A 21,603-nucleotide genomic window follows, 5' to 3' on the forward strand; every position below is an offset into this window, starting at 1 on the left:
TGCAAAATTTTTGCTGTTTTACCAGATCGTATATTTTTACTAAGGCTTAATTTTGGTAATTTGGGATGCACGGGTTAAAACCGTCGTACAAACAATTGTTGCATTTGTTGGAAGACCAATGCATATTTTTGTCCTTTTCTTTTGAGAAACCATTTAGGAGTTTTGTTTTCTGCCAATAAAAGATTGGTTAGGAGTCTCAAGTTCATAATCTTTTACCGCTGAAGTCCTCAGGAAAAATTGCTGCAAATTTTACTGCTTCAATAAATAAGCTTGTCTTTCAAACCGCTCATGTTACTGTTCAAGTAAACATGCTTGTCTTTCAAATCAACTGGAAATATTTCCAGGATGTTGTTTTGATGGTTTTTATGCACAGCGCATTTATTCCACCTCAGGAGCAAAAATTCAGGTTTTTTTTTCATTTGTATGAGCAAAGCCGTGGAATGAAAATCTGTTTTGAAAGACAAACTTTAGACGGCCAAAATTTAGTCAACAAGGGCAGCCAACCTTCGATTGGCTTAGGCATATACAAAATAGCTTTGAACAAAAAAATTTTGCAGGTCCATTACTGCCACTTTACAGCCAGCAGTTCAATACAAAAAGCATTTGATGAGTGCAACCGCAAAATTTGACAAGGACTCTTGTTGGCAAGTGATCCGATGAGTGTGATTTTTAATTTGATTTGTTTGAAAATGTGCTTTGTGTTTTTCTAATGTTCATTTTGTAATTAGAAGATTTAAATGAGTTGAAAGTCAGTTTTGTTTTTGAAATAAAAGCTTCTACTATCTCGTTTTTGGTGTTTATTTTTCTTCGGGTAAAATTAATAATAATTTCCAACAAATCTTTTCCGCTGTACCTAGTAAAAAGATGTAACAAAACATTGAGATATTGTTATTATGTTTTTATTTGAGAATTGCAAAGTCAGTTTTTTCTAGCAAAAAAAAAGATTTTTTGCTTTAAGACCAAACAGAAACTTAAAATTGAAAAATCTTTTTCAAATAGCTTGTCTTTTTTTTGCATTTAACAGGATGTACACAACTGAAAAACAGACGACGACAAAATATGTCAGACAAAAAGAAAAAACGCATCGACAGCCGAGCGAATAACCACTATTTTCAAACTGAATCAAAAGAAAAGAAAAGAACAAGCATGAATGCTACAGCATGCTCAGAAACTACAATTTTTTTTGAGAATTTATAAAATTCAAAAAGAAAAGTAAAAGATTTTAAAATTTACTTTAGAATAGCAAAAAAGCTATGAAAAAAAAACAAGTCTTGGAACTGTAAGACAAACAATAACGGAGTGTACCTACAAACTACCTGTTTTTTTTTTCTTGAAGATACGGATACGAGAGCCTTACAACATTCAGCCTCGACCCCTGAGTGCGAGCAGGGTTCAATGCGCTGTGCTTAAGCGAAAATAGCTCGCGCTAATAAAATTATCAATTATCAAGTGAACATATTTCTTACTGCTCAGATAACAACGCTAACTAATTTTGCACAGAAACTAAGCAATAAAAACTGCAACAAATATTGGGGAAAATCCAGCGTCAGCTAATTCAACTAATAGACTATGCTCTTAGAGCAAATTACATTAGCCAAAATATATTGAAAAAAAATTTTCTTAAGAAATCCTTCAAAAAATTTAATTTGTAATCAATATCAAATGAGCCAACAATTTTAAATTTTTGAAATCAATGGAGATAAGTACAACTGAGAGAAAAATCAAAATAGCGGTTTGCTTTACAAATAGAACAGAAAGACTACAAGACTTTCATTCAGGAAAACTGAAACCACAAAAAAAAGAAGGATAGTCGGTTACATGAAAAACACCCGAGTACAAAGTTCCTCCACTTTTTTCAAACGATCAGAACAATGAAATTTAGAAATTCTATAACAGGTTAATAAAATGTTCACATTTGGTCACTTTTTTAGTTTAGCGATTGAACCACATAAAACTTTTATTACCCTTGCAATAAGCAAGTGTATTGCAACTAGCTACTAAATTTTTTCTCCGTAAACAATTTGTTCACGGGCACGGGATCTGCAATTAAATGATCTTCACTTCTAGGCATGTTGCACTTTGAACATCACTTTTAGGTAGTTCTACATCTGATGTGATAGCTACTCAAGTGGGGTCTAGGACAACAAGCCGACGGGACGTCAAGCCGAAGAGACTTCAGGCCGAAAATTAAACTTTACAAGCACCTCAAATCATTTTTTTTTCATCTGTAAAACATTGGTTTTCAAAATCTTAGGCTAGTTTATCCATAATAAGGGTTATTTATGACAATGATTCACTTAGGATTGACATTAGATAATAATATCAGCCGTTTTTTGAAATGCATAAATTATAAACAAGAAAATTACCTACCACTGTGTTTTATTTTTCAACTTTTCTAAACATCACTTGGAGGCTTAAATTTTATAAAATCGCTAATAATTACCAAATAAAGGTCATGAAATTGAAAAATTCTTCAAAAAATTTTCATATTATCCTTATTTCATGACTTCATGAGAAAATTTTCGGCTTGAAGTCCCTAATTTTACGATTTGGCTTGAAGTCGCGTCGGCTTGATGTCCGGCACCCCTCAAGTGATACTTGGCTTACAGTTGAAAAAAGTTATACGACTTGTTATACGATTTGTTATACTACTTGTTATAATACTTTTACTAGATTTGTTATACTACTTATACTAGATTTGTTATACTACTTATACTAGATTTGTTATACTACTTATACTAGATTTTTACTACTTAGATTTGGCTATAGGGGTTCTCTTAAGGCTTTAAGTTTCTGTCGATTTAAGTGCATGATTTTTTTTTTAATTTTGTTGAGTTTCAGCTCTTTTATCGTTGTGTATTAACTTCATACTTTATAAGATTGATGAAATTGGGTAACTTTAAAAGTTCTATAGGTAACAATTGAATTTCAAGGTTCTTATAGGATATCTGGAAGCTCTTTTTTTTCAACTTTCCTAATTTTTTTTTCAATTTTAGGTTTTTCTGTTGATCTTAGCTTATAGCAATTCCTTGCATTCCCTTTTTCAATTTTTATACGCTCTTGATGGACATGTGGCTTGTAAAAACCCAATATTTTTTTTGCAAAGTTTCGAAGTAAAATTGGAAAATTTGGATCATATTTTTTTGAAGAAAACTTCAATCTTTTTCTGCTCGTTTTCTATAATAAGTGTGAAAAAAGTGAATTTAGTTGAAGTAACGTGATTATTTTTTGTGTTTAGGCTAATTTTTTTTGCAAAAGATTTTCAAAAAAAGTTTTTTTTTGGTTGATCGACGATTTCTTCAACAGTAACAATTTAAGTAACTTTTAGACCGATCGCTAAAACCCAAGTGCGATACGCAGAGTAATTTGAATGAATTTTCAATCTCATCCAATTTTGGGTAATTAAATCTGAAAAAAAGAACATCGCAGACACCTCTCGAAAGGGAGGACAAGATTCTCAACTTGACAGAATTGTTTATGCAATACTTTCCAGCTTAATTTTTTTCTTGAATAAATGTTTTCGTAATTCTTTTTGCTTTATGGTCAGGGGCGGATCTAGGTTTTTCTCGAAGGGGCGGATTTTCAAAAAAAATTTTGAAACGTTTGACAACCTTTTTTTAAGCCGACAAAGTTGATTTTCCGAGCCTCTTGAGAAAATTTTTGGAAAACAGGTCAAAAAGCCGTTTTTGGGCACTTTTTGGAAAATTTTGACAAAAAAAGCGTTTTTTTTTGGCGCGCGCTCCCCCTCAAAGTTAGTATATATTAGAAAAATTTTAGGGTCGGTAGGCAAAAAATGGATTTTGTAAATTGTACCAAAGGGGGGAACTTCAATTAATTTCAAATTGCTAATCATCAGTATTTTTTCGAACTTTTCATTACCAAAAATATATTTTCTGTCGAGCATATCAGTTAACTTTTTGTCCCGATGTTTAATTTAAAAAACCGTCTGATTTTTTTATTAGTTCGCCTGTGATTTCCTTGAAGCTACAATCTTCACCACTTTTTTTCAAAAACTAGACTGCGTTTAATATAAAACAAACCAAATTATTGTTAGTATGTTACTTTGAGATACATATGCTCTAATTGAATAGTTCATCTTATACACTTGATTGTCTAAAACTACTTCGATTGTTAAAATCACCCAGAAAATTGAAACGTTATTTTGCAAAAAATAATTTTAGTCCATAATATGTGGTGATTATTAGTTAATTTTGATACTTGCATTAACTGATAATTTTGTTTTGAGTGAACTTAGCTTACGCATTTAGATGTTAAAGCGTTTTTCAGATTGGTGATGAGCAGATTGAAACTAAGCATTTGAAGGAAAAAATCAATTTTGTAAGACTCTGACAAAAAAATTCGTATAAATTCTGGCAGTAACAAATTAACTTTTTAAGTTTCTGGCGAAAAAACTATCTAGTGAAATTTCGACAAAAAAAATTATTTTGTCAGATTTTTTGATTTTCACAGACAAATGTCTGTATTGTAAGATTGTACAATGCCTGCAGAATGAAATGATCTTGAAAAATCTTACAAGAGTTTTTTTGCGATTGTGACAGACTTATGAATAAACTCAAAATTTCCTGTTAAACAAAGAAATTACACGATAATCAGTCACGTTTGAATATTCCAAAACAGCTACTAGTCTTATGGAAGAAAAGGCGAATGCGCAAAATTTTTCAACCAACCCTCCTTTAAACATTTAACAGTATTTTTTCCAGCTCAATTCTCATTCTCTCAAATTTTTCAAAACTAAACTCTGATTGGGCAACATAATTTTTGGACAATTAGTCTTCTTTCTGGCCTGAAGTTTTCTTCCTACCAATTTAGCGCCGCCTGCTTGTTTCGCTGATTCAATTTTTTTAAGTTAAAATTCTTAGCTGACCCGGAAATTGGTTAATTTCCATAAAGAACATTTCAACTAAAGCAAGCTCTAGAATTTTTAACCCCTTTAACGCGCTCTCAATTTTAGTCCACTAAGTCAGTTATTGTTTCGTTTTTTTTTTTAAAAAAAATGCCGGAACAGTTGTGCTCGAGTTTGTTTTTTTTTCTTTAGACAAACTTCGACTTTTCAAATAGCAATTTTCGACGGAAATTTATTAATCATGCAAAAGGCACTGTTGGTTTGAGCTCAAACTTAAAACAATATTTTACCTGCGATCTTTTTTTGTAAAGTAATGGGGTTTTAAAGATTGCCAATTTGGCCAATTTGGATTAATTAATGAGCTATATATTTCGTGCTACCAACGCGTGGACGGAAATTTATTTTGTTCTAAAAACTGTTCTAAATTGATTTGAGGCAACCTATTTAGTCTTTTTAACACTTGGCTGCGCGTAAAACGAATCAATTTATATTAAACATGTGGACTGATGATTTTCAAAAAAAAGCAAAAAAATTATTTTTAATTGATTAATTTTTTGAGCGAAGGCTTTTTCATAGAGTTTAAAACGCAGTCAGAACATTCAGGTTCTAGCTATGATGCAAGCAACCTTATAATTTTATTTAGAACAATTTCGAGTGAAACTTTCAATTTAAATTGAATGATAACAATAAAACTTACTAAACAATAAAAAGTTATTTATAGAACAACTAAACCAAATATAAAGTTTGTAATTATTTTCATTTACTGGAGTGACATTACGAGGCCAAACTGTGCACTGGATAGGAGCACAATTTTGTGTCTGTATGTTCCTGGATTCCAGGGACAAGTCTTTAAACATGTGAAAATTTTGTTGGAACGATCAAAGGAAAGTAAAGAACAAAAGAACAAAGGGAGCGTCCTTGTTGTGGAATCCGCTTAAAATGCACAAAATGCACAGTTTGGCCTCGTAATGGAAGTAAAAAAATAGGGAGATTGACCTCCAAATTTTAACAGCTGAAGTAAATGAATATTGCTCGAATTTGCACAATGGCACATTATCGAAGGTGACTTTCTTCGATACGTTTTTTTTTGGATACAAAATTTAACATACAGATGTCTGCACTTTTCCAGCTTAAGTTACAAAGTTCCATATTTGCAAATTTGGACTGTTAGGCTGTTATTCTTAGTATCGAAAAAAAATCCTTCATTCTAATGCAAATATCTGCAGGTTTGACGCCCAGCCCACTTGGAATCCCGCCTTCTGTACTTTTTTTTGACATCCATATTGGGTCGACTAGGCCTTAATTTTTTTGAAGGTGCCTTTGGCCGCTACTAAAATTATGAGGAAGTGCGCACCGACTGCGTTTAATGTAAAACAAACCAAATTATTGTTAGTATGTTACTTTGAGATACATATGCTCTAATTGAATAGTTCATCTTATACACTTGATTGTCTAAAACTACTTCGATTGTTAAAATCACCCAGAAAATTGAAACCTAAATTTGCAAAAAATAATTTTAGTTCATAATATGTGGTGATTATTAGTTAATTTTGATACTTGCATTAACTGATAATTTTGTTTTGAGTGAACTTAGCTTACGCATTTAGATGTTAAAGCGTTTTTCAGATTGGTGATGAGCAGATTGAAACTAAGCATTTGAAGGAAAAAATTAATTTTGTAAGACTCTGACAAAAAAAAATTCGTATAAATTCTGGCAGTAACAATTTAACTTTTTAAGTTTCTGGCGAAAAAACTATCTAGTGAAATTTCGACAAAAAAAAATTATTTTGTCAGATTTTTTGATTTTCACAGACAAATGTCTGTATTGTAAGATTGTACAATGCCTGCAGAATGAAATGATCTTGAAAAATCTTACAAGAGTTTTTTTACGATTGTGACAGACTTATGAATAAACTCAAAATTTCCTGTTAAACAAAGAAATTACACGATAATCAGTCACGTTTGAATATTCCAAAACAGCTGCTAGTCTTATGGAAGAAAAGGCGAATGCGCAAAATTTTTCGACCAACCCTCCTTTAAACATTTAACATTTTTTTTCCAGCTCAATTCTCATTCTCTCTAACTTTTCAAAACTAAACTCTGATTGGGCAACATAATTTTTGGACAATTAGTCTTCTTTCTGGCCTGAAGCTTTCTTCCTACCAATTTAGCGCCGCCTGCTTGTTTCGCTGATTCAATTTTTTTAAGTTAAAATTCTTAGTTGACCCGGAAATTGGTTAATTTCCATAAAGAACATTTCAACGAAAGCAAGCGCTAGAATTTTTAACCCCTTTAACGCGCTCTCAATTTTAGTCCATTAAGTCAGTTATTGTTTCGTTTTTTAAAAAAAATGCCGGAACAGTTGTGCTCGAGTTTGTTTTTTTTTTCTTCAGACAAACTTCGACTTTTCAAATAGCAATTTTTGACGGATATTTATTACTCATGCGAAAGGTACTGTTGGTTTGAGCTCAAAATTAAAACAATATTTAACCTGCGATCTTTTTCTGTAAAGTAATGGGGTTTTAAAGATTGCCAATTTGGCCAATTTGGATTAATTAATGAGCTATATATTTCGTGCTACCAACGCGTAGACGGAAATTTATTTGGTTCTAAAAACTGTTTTAAACTGATTTGAGGCAACCTATTTGGTCTTTTTAACACTTGGCTGCGCGTAAAACGAATCAATTTATATTAAACATGTGGACTGATGATTTTCAAAAAAAAGCAAAAAATTTATTTTTAATTGATTCATTTTTTGAGCGAAGGCTTTTTCATAGAGTTTAAAACGCAGTCGGAACATTCAGGTTCTAGCTATGATGCAAGCAACCTTATAATTTTATTTAGAACAATTTCCAGTGAAACTTTCAATTTAAATTGAATGATAACAATAAAACTTACTAAACAATAAAAAGTTATTTAGAGAACAATTAAACCAAATATAAAGTTTGTAATTATTTTCATTTACTGGAGCGAAATTACGAGGCCAAACTGTGCACTGGATAGGAGCACAATTTTGTGTCTGTATGTTCCTGGATTCCATGGACAAGTCTTTAAACATGTGAAAATTTTGTCGGAACGATCAAAGGAAAGTAAAGAACAAAAGAACAAAAGGAGCGTCCTTGTTGTGGAATCCGCTTACAATGCACAAAATGCACAGTTTGGCCTCGTAATGGAAGTTAAAAAAATAGGGGAGATTGACCTCCAAATTTTAACAGCTGAAGTAAATGAATATTGCTCGAATTTGCACAATGGCACATTATCGAAGGTGACTTTCTTCGATACGTTTTTTTTGGATACAAAATTTAACATACAGATGTCTGCACTTTTCCAGCTTAAGTTACAAAGTTCCATATTTGCAAATTTGGACTGTTAGGCTGTTATTCTTAGTATCGAAAAAAACTCCTTCATTCTAATGCAAATATCTGCAGGTTTGACGCCCAGCCCACTTGGAATCCAGCCTTCTGTACTTTTTTTTACATCCATATTGGGTCGACTAGTCCTTAATTTTTTTGAAGGTGCCTTTGGCCGCTACTAAAATTATGAGGAAGTGCGCACCGAAAAAAAATGTTGAAGAATATCCTAAAACATTATTTTTGCTCAACTTGGCTTCTGAAGTTTGGCTTCTGAGCAGAACATTTTGGCAAAATATGGTTCAATATAGCAATTAAGGAGAGCTATATTAATGCCATGCCTCCATGGAAAATCAATTTACTTACTTGAAATAAAAAGACAATATTTAATAACTTTTTTGAAAACCTTCCTCCATTTTACGAAAATTCTAGAAAAATAATATATATAAATATATGTATAAGAGTTCACTATACACGGAAGAAGGATTTAGTGTGGTTTTGTGATGAGGGAGTTAAAATTGCTCTAGTAGCTGCAGTTTCGCTATTTTTATGATACATAAACAGTGATGAACACACCATCGTGCAGCCAATAAAGAATAACTCATGATACTGTTTTCTGTACAAAATCATCGAACAAAGAGCCGCCAAGAGAATTGAGAAAGAACTGGCAAAATTTTTATAGATGTTGTCCAAGTATTTCAACATCAGGGCAGTCGCTAGCCCGCCCAGAGATCCGGACAAGACAATGAGCCAGACATTCAGCGTGTATCCATGCGTGAATCCTTTTTCAGAGTTGGCACAGCTTGTAGTTTTATTTTAAATTAAGCCAGATTAATTTTTTCATCAATGGCGCATCTATAATTGCGAGAGGTGGGGAGAATGTTCAAAAAGGCTTGTCTGTTTTTAGAACCAAACTAATTTTGAGCTCTCGTAACAGCCAACATGACTACATTTAGGCACAACTTGGTTACTTTTGACCAATACTGCGCCGCCTCGTTACTCTTATATCCACCCCTCTTTGTCAAATTGAGAATACCATATATCTACTTGAACCAAATTAAACAGAATGAACGAATTATTGTTCCGATTTTCGTAACGAAAGTAACGGAAAATTTGTGCTCGGGGTGGGTTGTTTTTCTTCAGACAAATTTCGACTTTTTAACTAGCCATATTTGACAAGATTTTTAAAAATCATTCAAAAGGTATTGTTGTCCTGAGCTTACTTTGAGAAGATATTTTACCTGTGATCATTTTCGTAAGGTTATGGGGGTTTGAAGATTGGCGTTTTGGCTCTTAAAAATGCATTGGAAACAGCCTGAAATGTTTTAGTTCTGTCTCACACAAATAATATAACGAAAGTAACAAACTTTTTTAATTTTGGCAAAAATTTTCGAAGATGATTATTTCTAAAATTTGAATTTTTAAATTACCAGACAATAATCAAGGCATACAAAAACATGTCATACAAAAAAAGAGGAGTTTTAAGCGTTTTTGAAAAAGTTATGAAAAGGAAAGGAAAAAAAATCCAATATTAGTATATTCAGGGCTACGTTATACACACAAAAATTTAAATTTTGCATGATTAAACTTTGAAAAAATTTGGTCCTCGCCATCAAAAAAATGCTAGTCATACATTTTCCATATATGGAAATTGTATGATGAGCATTTTTTTTGACAAAAAATTTTTACTTTTTTATTTAGTACGATACACCGAATTTTATGCCAAAACAAGAGATAAAATTTTTTCGAAAATTCGACGACTCTATTTTAGCAAACTGCATGAAATTTGTATGATTAGTATTTTTTCATAGACTTAGTTTATGGAATTGTATGATAAGCATTTTTGGCCTATGGAGGTCAACCCGGGTACTCTGTGATCTTTTTGTTGGAGTCAAAAAAGTAACAAGAGTGCTCGTATCAGGATGAAGCCCTGAATGTTCCGACTGCCTTTTAAGGTTTACGGAGAAGTAGCAACATTAAAAAAATTAAATGTAATAAAAAAATGAAAAAAAAAATTGTAAAATTTGAAATCTTTTTATGAAATCATCCCCCCACACGCCATATGAAGTACAAAAGAATAGATTTCGCTCATTGTAACTAATCAATTATGACAAAAAAGCTTCTTTCAACCAATTTGGAACGATGTCTAAGACGGATTAAATCTCGGTTTACGCGTTAATAGCGCGAAATATATCGCGCGTTAATTGTCCCAAATTGGCCAAAATGGTAATCTTTAGACCCTCATAACTTTACGAAAAATGATCACAGGTAAAATATCTTTTCAAATTTAAGGTCAAGACAACAATACCTTTTGAATGATTTTTAAAAATTCCTTCAGAAATAGCTAGTTAAAAAGTCACAATTTGTCTGAAGAAAAAAACCCACCCGAGCACAAATATTCCATTACTTTCGTATCGAAAGTAGGAACAAAAAAGGCGGTCTTTTGAGCGTTGAAGAACTCGATTTCCTGAAATTTTGGTCACCGAATCTGAACACTTTCCCCTCCTTTCTTTGCATTATTTACCAACAATTTTCATCTCCGACACGTCAACATTTTCTATACAACCGAACTTCCCAGGTCAATTTTTTTTCCAAAAAACCATTTATTGAAATTTCCCGTCGAGTTACGTCCGCGTTTTGAAAAGGAGAAAAAGTTACAAGGGAATTTCATGTCCTAAAATCTCTATTCTTTCTAAAATTTTAAAATGTGGGACATTAGGCTGTTTTTTTTCGCCCACCTATCCAGACACATTTTGTAATTTTGGTCGATGTATTTGGCTTATGCTTAAATGGTCGTGCCATGCCAACTGTGAAGTGAGCACCTTTCTCTTGAATGACTAATCCGTCCTTGGCCATGCAGCCGATGAGGGAGGAGGGGATGGAGAAGATGAACATCTGGATGTTCCTCATCCACAGACTACCCACTGGCGACAACTGCACTGTGCTTGCATCTATGCAATGAACCAGAAGAGATTAAACTCATTTAAACAAACTTAACAGTGATTTACAAAGTTGACAATTATGCAGTTTCCCAACTCATCTTTCTTGCCAGCCCCCGTAAATTACAACGAAACATTGCTCGGGAATTGCTCATACGAGATTGATCTGAATAGTAGAAAAAACTCGAATCTAATAACTTGATCAAATTGTCATATTTCACTTTGATTTACAAAGAGCTTAAGCTTTTTCAGAAATATGATCCGCCCAAGCAAAAGGGGTGGTTAAGAAGCACAAAAAAATTGGCTCAGCTTTTCCGTCGCATCTAGGTTCGGATATAGAGTTTCATTTCGAAAGTTTCATAGAACTTTGTTTATTCTGACCAAATTGATTTTCCGAATTGATGAGAAAAGTTTTACCACTCGTCGACGCAAAGAGTCCCCCTTTGTACTATTTTGAGATATCCATTTTTCGCTGACGAACCCTAAACTTTTGTAAAGGCGCCTTTGACGCTAAAAACTACTAATTTTTAGGGTGAAGCGCGCGCCGAAAAAAAACGCGATTTTTTGGTCAAAACTTTCCAACAAGTGCCTAAGAACGCTTTTGTTGGCCTGTTTTTCAAGATTTAGCCAAAGGAGGGTCTTTTTACTGCTTTTGGAGAGCTCGGAAAATCAATTTAGTCAGCCTAAAAAAAGGTCAAAGTTTACTGAAATTTTTTTACCATCTGCCTCCCCTCTCGAGAAAACACCAAACCCTCCTCTGTTTACCTTTGTTTACCCCTGACAACTGCAATGTGTGAAATTTACCGACCTGTGTTGTTTTTTGTTTCCTTCGGCGACAAAGAAGGTGATGATGGCAAGGAGGGAGCGGAAGAAGGTGAAGAAGAAGATGACTGTGACTGTGATGATGATGATGAAGATGACGCTTTGAGTAGTTTCTCCATGTACACTCCCGCCAGTGCAGAGGTAAAGGTCATGGTCACAGCTGCCATCAGACCCTTCAAGTAGTCCCAGTTTCCCTCCCTCTGAATTGTTTCTCTCTTCGCTACATCTGACAAGTCTCTGCCTGGAACAGCAGAAAAAGACAAAAAATAGGTCTTTTACCGCCCACGCAAGCACCTGATATATGTATTTTTTATTTTTTAAAGTTTTGTTCACCTTCCCCCTCATTATCATGAAAATTGTTTCTTTTTTTACCCCGGAACAATTTCCCCTCGTAAAAATTTCACCCCCATTTTCAATAATTCACTTGCATTTAACTAATTTAAAAAATTTGCGGGGGGTTCTGCAACTTCGATAAATTTTAGTTGATATCAGCTTATTTTTGTAGACTGAAAAAACTAAACTACCTGTTGTATTGCTGTATAGCAGACGATCTAAGCTCTGCGATTCTGTACCATTTATCAAGGAATACTTTATTGGTGTTCCTGGTGGTATTATTATCTGGGTGTTTCTGTTGTTCGGCAACTGTGATATAGCGACGTCCAAAAGCTTCTCGCTTGACCGAACGGTCGGCGAAGCAAACTGGTCCACTTCCGCTAGAGAAACTCCGATTAGAAGGATAACCAAAGAAACCCACTGTACGTTTTTTAGAACTTTTCCAAGCAGAAGACGCATAAACACGGCAGTCGTTAATAACTTGATTTGAGCCGTGACTGTGAAAGTTCCGGGGTCGAGGTACTGCAAAGCAACGTACGCTAAATTATTCTGAACTACGTAAATAAGCGCCGGAATCGAACATTTCAAAGTTTCAGTAAGCTTTCCAAAAATTTCAATTTCAATCGACTTCATAAATTTGGTGGGCGATGTGCCGCAGGTAATAAATAAGAACACCAAACATAGCCCAAGTTTGATAACTTCGATTAAAAAAACAGTTGTAGTTGAGCTGTACTTATCGACTTCTGAATTCCTTTCTTTTCTGGTGTCATTAATGAGCACGACATTCAAGGTCATAAGAAAAGTGAGAGTTAAAAACAACGTCAAGTTCATGATCTTAGACATGATTGCAAAGATCCGACGTCGAAGTTTGCGATGCGCGATTAATGAGTCTATGATGGTTGCATTCTCTTGAATTAATCGTACGTGATCATTGTCTGTATACAGTGCTGATTTAAATTAACCGGACAAAACGCGTTAAACTTGAAATTTAAAACCCGTTTTTCTCAAATTGGGTTGAGTTTAGGTGAAAACTTATGAAGACAAAACTTGCTTAGAATTTTAGCAGAATCAATATGGTGTAATTTGTTTTGCGAAATTCGGGTCCGAAATTTTACCCCAAAAATGGGTCATTTTGGCTTTTCTTGGTTAATCAAAAATTACGCCAAAAATACCCAGTCGATCACAGACATAATTATATCAAAGTGAGCCCCTTACGTAGCCCAACAAACTTTATGAAGGGTGTTTTCTCCAAAAAAAATTGCAAAATGTTTCAAAATTGTTTTTAAATAAAAAGTTGGTATTTTATATAGTAAAAACGACCTTTTTTGTCTATCAAACAAAAATAAATTAACTTATACAACATTTTGGAGAAAATACCCTTCTTAAAGTTTGTTGGGCTACATAAGGGGCTCACTTTTATATAATTATGTCTGTGATCGACTGGGTATTTTTGGCGTAATTTTTGATTAACCAAGAAAAGCCAAAATGACCCATTTTTGGGGTAAAATTTCGGACCCGAATTTTGCAAAACAAATTACACCATATTAATTCTGCCAAAATTTTAAGCAAGTTTTGTCTTCATAAGTTTTCACCTAAACTCAACCCAATTTGAGAAAAACTTTGAGTTAAATTTCAAGTTTAACGCGTTTTGTCCGGTTAATTTAAATCAGCACTGTATTTGCGTTTTGCATTTGAACTATAAAGTGATTGACATTGCTAAAACGAACAAACAGAAAATGATTATTTAAAAGCGCCCCTTCCTCTTCCGATCCTCCCCCCCCCCCCCCCCTCCCCACTTGAAATTTTGAAAGATTTCTAAATTTAGCTCGTGTTGTCCAATTGTCATGAAAGTTGGCCTGTGAGTTGAGAGTCTGGTGTTAGAAACACATTTTGTGTAATAGTACAATTTCGTAAACTTATTAGTCAGAGCATAAAATTGATGATTGATATCTAGTGAGAGAGGGGAAGGGGAGGGGAGGGAAACGGTTTATAAGTTCAAAAAAAGAAAATTTTTTAAACAAAATCTGAACGGTATTCTGTGATGATAGCAACATCGGTAGATTTTTGACTGGCTCGGAAACAATGACCTATGGAGTCACAGATCTTTTTATTTTTGGAACAAGTATGATATTTGGGCCTCTACAAAAACAGGTATGAAAAATGACGAAAAATGAGTGTCATAAAAGCAAAAACTGGTAGCCAAGACTCTGAAATGTATATTTTTTTTCTCCCCGGCTTGATCTAAGCTTTTTGGGCTAAGCTATTATCAAGCTTGTACACGCAAACGGTTTCTACGCTCAAACTGTTCAGTCAAACATCAAGCACACAAATATCTCTATGTCGCAGACTGATTTTTTTGCTAACCTTTCTTTGCATCTCAAAGGTTTTTTTTTGCGAAATGGTTTTTTTTTGCATGTGGTTTGAGCTTCTACGCGGCTTCAAAACCATTTTCTTAATATTGGCAAGATGGCACAACTATTGCTATTTGGTATGTGCTACAGAAAATTGGGAAGAACTATTGGATCTACTTAACAATTCCCCCTCTATGTTTTCCACTAAAGGATCTCCACCTCTTAAAGTAAAACAGTTAAATGGCACTAAAGCTTTCTTTTGAAAACTTTATTTTTGCAGCGTTTTGATTGGTCGAAAAAATGACTTATTAAACATTCGTAACAACCCATTCCCTCTAATTGGGGCAATACAGCAGTACCGAAGTACAACAGAGCTGAAAAACAAAATTAGTTCAACAGGGCCGAAAATTTGAACAAATTTCAACATATTAAGTGCGGCAATCAAAAACTGAACGGCAATCGTTAATAATCTTAAGTAAATGGCACTTTAAAATTTTGAGCAAGAAAACTTGCAACTTTTCTCGCTCAAAATTTGCAACTTTTCTCGTTTGGCGCCAAAACAATTTTTTAATTTGCAGTTGCAGACAATTTAGCGCTGAAATTGGAGTGATTTTTTTCGTTAATTTGGGTCAGTAATTTCCCACTTTTTAGAAAATGCGTTTAAATTATTTTGAAAATTTCTCGCTTTTTTCGGCACTGTTGTACTTGGGACTGTTGAAAGCTCCCCTCTAATTGAATACTGAAGCTTGTTAAGTAGATCGAATGATTGAGGAAGCCGAAAAACAGATTAGTTCCCTGATAGCCAAAAACTATTCACTAAAAGCCAAATTTTAATCCTTGAAAAAATAACTTCTCACATCATCTATAATAAAGAAAGCCTCTCACCCATAATAGCCCCTACCCCTAAGTGAATTATAGAACCTCAAAAAAATTGAAAAATCTGATGGGAATTCCTTTAGAAAAAATTGAAATTTCTATTGGCCTTTTTTATTAGATTGAACGGATCTGCTTAAAAATCTCCCCCCAATGGTATCTACTTATGAATTTCTAGCCTTATGAACAAATACAGCAAATTAGAGCTAGAGTTTGTATTGAGAATTTTAATTTTGCTTCATTCTGATCAAAAATTCGGCTAACATAATCTATTTATCAATCCAAACTCCCCCTTTCTGAAAAGAGATTTTTAATTGGATCTGTTTGATCAGTTTGAGCTGTACCGAAACGCTGTAAAAAGGCTATTTCTAAAAATTTTTCTGAGACAGAGGCAAATAATTGATTTGAAAAAATGGCAAAAAATCGGGATTTTGCACTCATTTCTGGCGCGTTGTACCCGCGTTCATCTGAAAACGGGAGTGTAGCGATTTGCTTGCGTGCTGCTGACTCTGCGCAATTGAAATAATAACTGTCTTTGATGCGACACGCTTCAGTTAGAGTTTTAGTCTTAAATGTGAGAAACCAAACTCAATTCCAATTGAGCAATGAACAGTATGCTAAGAAGCACGCACATAATTGGGCCGGACCGCTCTCAAGGCATTCATTATACGGCTCTTATTTTTTTTTGGTAAGCCAAAAAATGTTAGCTTGCGATTAGTCGAAAAAAAATTGTTCCCGGATAGCCAAAAAAAATTGATCTCGGATAGCCAAAAAAATATTGCGTATCAAAAAAGTCAATATTGCGTATCAAAATTATTTTTTGCTATCTTAGATAGTCTATCTTTATTGCTATCTAATTCCATCAAGGCAAAGCTGTTACACCTGTAAAATGCGTTTAGTCTATTGTATCAGTCCAATTTTTTTGTCAAATATTTCTTTTCAGAGTTTAACAAATTTCTGAAAGTTTTTTGACTATCCAGGAAAACGAATTTTGGGTACGCACCAATTTAAACTCAAATCTGATTTTAAAAAATTTGCAAAAATTTAAAGGTGTACTTTTTTTAAATTTGATTTTGTGGGAAATTACCGCCCATTTTATGCAGTTTTTTTAAGAACTCTAACATGCATAATAAGCAAACCAATCGACTGCTTAATAATTTTTCTGATGATTAGATTAATTTTTTACAGGAATCAAGAAAAAATGAAAACTTACCAGGCTTATTGATTGCGAAAAAAATAAGAATACGAACTTTTTCGAGATCATTGGTTATTTTTCAGACAGGGAAAAAAAGAAATGAATAAAAAAGATATAAAAGAAAAAAAGTTACGTTGAAATCTAGAAGTAGAAGACTGTAAGGTTTAAAGCATACATCGAGATGAATTATTAAGAAATGAATGCTTAATTTGAAAATTCAAAAATCACCGCCATATACGTGAAAAAAATTCTGTTGCGATTTCGTGTGTATACGATTTGAGACAGATTTTTTTCTTTCATTACTAATTGATGAAATTATTTAAAATAAAACGGAGAAATAGTATGTTCGTTAAACGCATGCGTAGTTTGTGATACTTATATACTTTTGTTTTCATGACTGCATTCAATGCAACTGACTAAAATCATTTCCTAGTGGACGGAATTATCTTGTCAGGAAAAATCGTTTTATTTAAAAAGTTTCCCAATCTCTTTAATGGATCTTAAATTTGCCATTTTTCTACAAAAAAAAACTAACGCTTCAGATATAAAATTGTATTATTGTAAAGAAAACAGGTATGTTGCCAGTATCCATATCAAAGGAAATCAAAATCAAGTTCGAGTTGAATGTTTCTCCATTGCGCAACATGACCCGCACTCCGCGCCAATAAGAGTGATTTGAAGATTTCGGCGTCTCTTTTACTGTGCGCATTGCGAAGTGTAATATATATAACTTTAATGACAAAAACTATGTTTTTCATTGTAAACAAGAAATTTTTCATGAATTTAGTACATACCTGTGTTCAAATTATTCGTTTATCTGCGTGTTCTTGATAACTGAGAAGTCAATAGATTTCCTATTTCTACCGGAAACGATAAGTCAAAAGTGAAAACGAAATTTTTTCCAAAAATTTGTAACAGAATGAAAAAAATATCGAAACTGATAAACATGTTTTATTATACTTAAAATTAGAAACAGCAAAATCAAATAGGCAATTTCAGAACAAATTAGAATGTGCTAAAATTAAAATAACTGTGGCAAAACAAAATGGTTAACAGAAAGATACTTAAAATTTTTTCAATAGCCGTTGCCAGAAAAAAGCACAGGAAAGAGTTTGCTTAAATCAATGGTAGCAAAGATTCATTGAAACTGAAATTGTAATTGTTTTCTTCAATTTTTATTCTCATTTTTGAGTTCTTTATCTAAATCAATGTGCTCGAAATTTTCTGTGAGAATTTTCTGTACGAGTTTTCTGTGCGACCATATCCGAATCCAACTATCCATGTTTGTAGTTTATGTTTGTAGTTTATGTTTTTGAACCCATTTGCCTTTCCTGTTGGGAGCAAAAAAACCTGTTCCCCAGTCTTCAAAAAATTGTAACATAAACTCTGTTCCCAGTAAAGAAAAAAATTCTAACTTGAAATTAGAAATATGAGCAGGTCACGAATCAATAATGATGCTTGGATTGAACAATTCGGCAAGCCATCAGATTCTAAAATAATTATCGTTCCTCTGGTTGTTTGATACTGTTGTTCTTCTCATCTTGATTATTGCTCCAATTACTGCAAGTGGGAAGGATTTCGTCTTTGTTCTAGTTTTTTTAGTTTTCCTTTTTTGTTTTTTTTTCATGAAAAATCAGTTACTACAAATAGTCTTCGGAATGGGTCGAGTGATATATCATATTGAAGCCATTTCAGTCGTAACTCGAACGAAATTTAAAGTTTTTTGAAATTTTTATTGAATGTTGAGAAAAACCGGTTGAAAATTTTTATTGAGAAAATTGGAGGTTTGGTCAAATAGCGTGTCTAGTTTTTATTATTAAATTTAGTGTGAGAAGAAGGCTAACCTTTGATTTCATAGATCTTTTTGATTTGTCCATGGTTAATTTTTTTGGATAAAATGTATAGAAGAATGAATGAATAGAAAAAACAGTTTTGAACAATCGTTTCCTGATACCACTAATGCAGAAAAAATGTTTCTTCATTTTCTATAAATTCTTAGTGATTATCTGACTGAAGTCCGCTTCTAGATTGTTTGGCTTCGACTTTATAATAAGTACAAAATTGCGTTTTAATGGATACCAACTAAAACAATAAATAAGAAACAAGAAGAGAAATAGAAGTTTAGAAAAGTGTACTCAACTTAATCGTAACGGCTTAATGAATTTCTGAAAATTTTGACGGACTAAATCTGAACCAAAACTGCTTCTGAGTCAGCTTACCTAAATTTCGGCTTCTTAGAAATTTTTGAAAAACCGGCTATACTTTTCATTTACTCGCTCACAGGGAAACTTCACAGTGATTCTTTGTTGACTTTTCAAATTAGAAAAATAATAAGTTTTAATTTTATTGATAAGCGCAATTTTTAGGTGCCTAGTTAATCTAAAAATCAGTGCTTGGTACAACAAACTGCTTATTTCTTCCTTGTCCTTTTTTACGGCATGATAAAATAACCAGTCTACCAAACTGGCGACATTATATTTTCGATACGCGAATTTACCGATACGCGAAACATGTTGTAACACACTAGGTGAACCAAACTTTTCGTATGTCGAAGAACGTAACTCAGTTTTCGTAAATCTGGAGGCACGTGTATGATATTTTTGAATATGCTATATTGAAGCGGAACAAAAAGCGTAACTTCAAAAATTGGACTTTGCTCAAAGCCTTAGTTGTTTCTCTGCTAAAATAAGTTAGAAGAATTTTTTTTGACATTTCAGAACTTTCTCAAAGACATAAAAATTCTTCTAAAACAATTAAGCATTAGCCAAGTTTTTTGTCTCAGACTTGATAGAGTACTTTTTAAAAAATTTCAAAAAATTTGAAAAACGATCAAATTTCAAAAACATGACCTTCCAAATTTTGTTAAATTTTTCTGCTAAAAGCAGATCGTGGCCGACAAAAAAGACAAGATTCTCAAAATTGGATTTGTGGATTAAACACATATTCTGCAAATTGGTACAATAATTTTCGAGTAAAGTCAAAAAACTTCCAAAAAACTGTCAAAGTTTTGAAACTTTAACTTGATTGAAGGCCATAACTTATTTCTAAAAGAAACAGGAAGATAACTTTTTGTGCATAAAAACTTGCGAGTGAACGCTAACGCCGGTACCCAGTAAATGTTATCTCCATTGAAGCTAGAACTTGAGGTGTGGGCGGTTAGTTTTTGGGAAAAGTCAAAAACTCTTAGGGCAAGTTTTGGCTCATTTTCCTTTCCCCCCCCCACCTGCAAATTTTTACATGTAAATTTGTTGACCACATTGTCCGATTATTATGAAAATTTACATACAGACTAATAAGGGCAGGACAAACATATTTGGTCCTCATACTCAACCTCGTAAAAACTCTCGTTACAATAATGAATTGAAGCTCGTGTGAAGTGAGGGGGGGGGGGGGGAAGGAAAAAGAGCCCAAATTTTCAAGCAAAAAGAGGCCAGTAAAATTTTGATGCAAACAAAGGAGTAGGCAATCTGTTTATAAATGCCTTTTTCTGGAAAATTAGTGAAAAGCATTTTGAGAAAAAAAATGATCATTTGCAAAAAGCGATAAAAGTTTCCAAAGCGCCTCAAAAAAAACAATCCCAAATATTTTCAAAATACTTGTTTTTACCAAACAGGAATTCTAATCCATCATGCCATGCAAGACATCTGTAATTCAGTTTAGCAGAAAAAATGCGACAGTCGTTGAGCAGACACCAGTTGAACAAAAAAAAACTGTTTCTGTAGAAAAAAAATGAAAAAATTTCAACACCCATCTGAAACTACCCTAGAGTAACTGGTATTCACTCAGTTGTTAAATTTGAATTTTCATGAAATTGATAAGTTAGCATCATGAATGATTTAATTGTTTTTGTTTAACTAGTTGTTAACCCGAAAAATACTCTCCGATTTGATAACGCTTGCTAATCGCAAACGTAATCTTCTATTTTTTTTATAAATCTGTGAATGAAACTTTCAAAATGTAAACTTTTATTTAAAAAATGTAACCGCTTAACTGTGCCTCTATAGGTAAGATAAATTTGTTATGACGTTTCTAGGTTGCCTCAAAAGTTAGACCGTAAAAGCATGCAGCTAACAAACATTAAAAATCTGAGAATGAGGCCATAAATTTCCGACTGCCTTCAAGTCCTACAGCAGTAAAAACAAACAGAAAAGCATGCTAACAACAGTAAAAGCTAATTTGAAACAAGAATACGCGGTTACTGTGCAAGTAGCGCATAATGTTTTGACCATATTCTTAAGAAATACAACGTTTTTTCTTCAAATTAGTCTCGTTTTTTTTTGCGTGGTGAGATGAAAAGATCTGAACAAAAAACTATATGTTAGACATATCCATCAGTCATAGTAAATTAAGCAAACTGGAAAACAATTTTGAAGAAAAATGACTAAAAAAGACAACAAAAAATCATCAAATTAGATCAAAAATTGTTCCAAAGAATTGTCAGACAACACTCAGAAAAAATTTTTCAAAGTTTTAAAAAATTGTTCCGATTACGACTGAACTGGCTTTTTTTATGACACATGACTCGACTCATTCCGATGATTATTTGTGGTACCTGATTTTGCGTGAAAAAAAGAAAAGTTAAAACACCCGAATTCAAAGTTCCTGACCGTTTTTCGAATGGTCGGAAAAAAAATTAAACCAGACCCGAATACAAAGGTCCTCCCCATTTTCAATAGTAGGAACAAAAATATTAAAACCTTTGGGTAGTCAATCAAAAATTACCTTACCAAAAACTCAGAACCAATTATTACCATTCAGAAACTTATGGTCAAGATTGTATTCACACGGTAAAACATCATGATCTTTAGTTCGTAGCTAAAAACCGCTATTTTGTGCAGCTTTAGTGTTTCTTGTATTTATTATTCAATTGATTTTT

At 33.1% G+C, this 21,603-nt stretch overlaps 1 protein-coding gene across 1 annotated transcript; it reads right to left on the reverse strand.

Annotated features, from left to right (window-relative positions):
* Window positions 1-8,682: 8,682 nt before the first annotated feature.
* Window positions 8,683-16,877, reverse strand: LOC134839489 (UDP-galactose/UDP-N-acetylglucosamine transporter srf-3-like). The gene is made up of 6 exons (XM_063855061.1): window positions 16,861-16,877; window positions 13,982-14,024; window positions 12,500-13,243; window positions 11,962-12,216; window positions 11,037-11,165; window positions 8,683-8,996 (listed from the first exon to the last, which is right to left on the reverse strand). Exons 3-6 carry the CDS (start codon window positions 13,149-13,151, stop codon window positions 8,683-8,685), a joined length of 1,350 nt encoding a protein of 449 aa, XP_063711131.1. The 5' UTR covers window positions 13,152-13,243; window positions 13,982-14,024; window positions 16,861-16,877.
* Window positions 16,878-21,603: the final 4,726 nt, after the last annotated feature.

The sequence above is a fragment of the Symsagittifera roscoffensis genome, chromosome 2 (genome assembly GCF_963678635.1).
Source record: "Symsagittifera roscoffensis chromosome 2, txSymRosc1.1, whole genome shotgun sequence".
Lineage (NCBI taxonomy): Eukaryota > Metazoa > Xenacoelomorpha > Acoela > Convolutidae > Symsagittifera > Symsagittifera roscoffensis.

Bases quoted from the DNA above. Each gene is read 5' to 3' on its own strand.
- LOC134839489 (XM_063855061.1), bottom strand. From the start codon at position 13,151: ATGTCTAAGATCATGAACTTGACGTTGTTTTTAACTCTCACTTTTCTT. The intron at 12,217-12,499 runs GTAGTTTAGTTT...CTGCTGTTCCAG, and splicing joins GCTATACAGCAATACAACAG to GCAGAGACTTGTCAGATGTA. The intron at 8,997-11,036 runs GTGCTCACTTCA...ACTCTGAAAAAG, and splicing joins ATTAGTCATTCAAGAGAAAG to GATTCACGCATGGATACACG.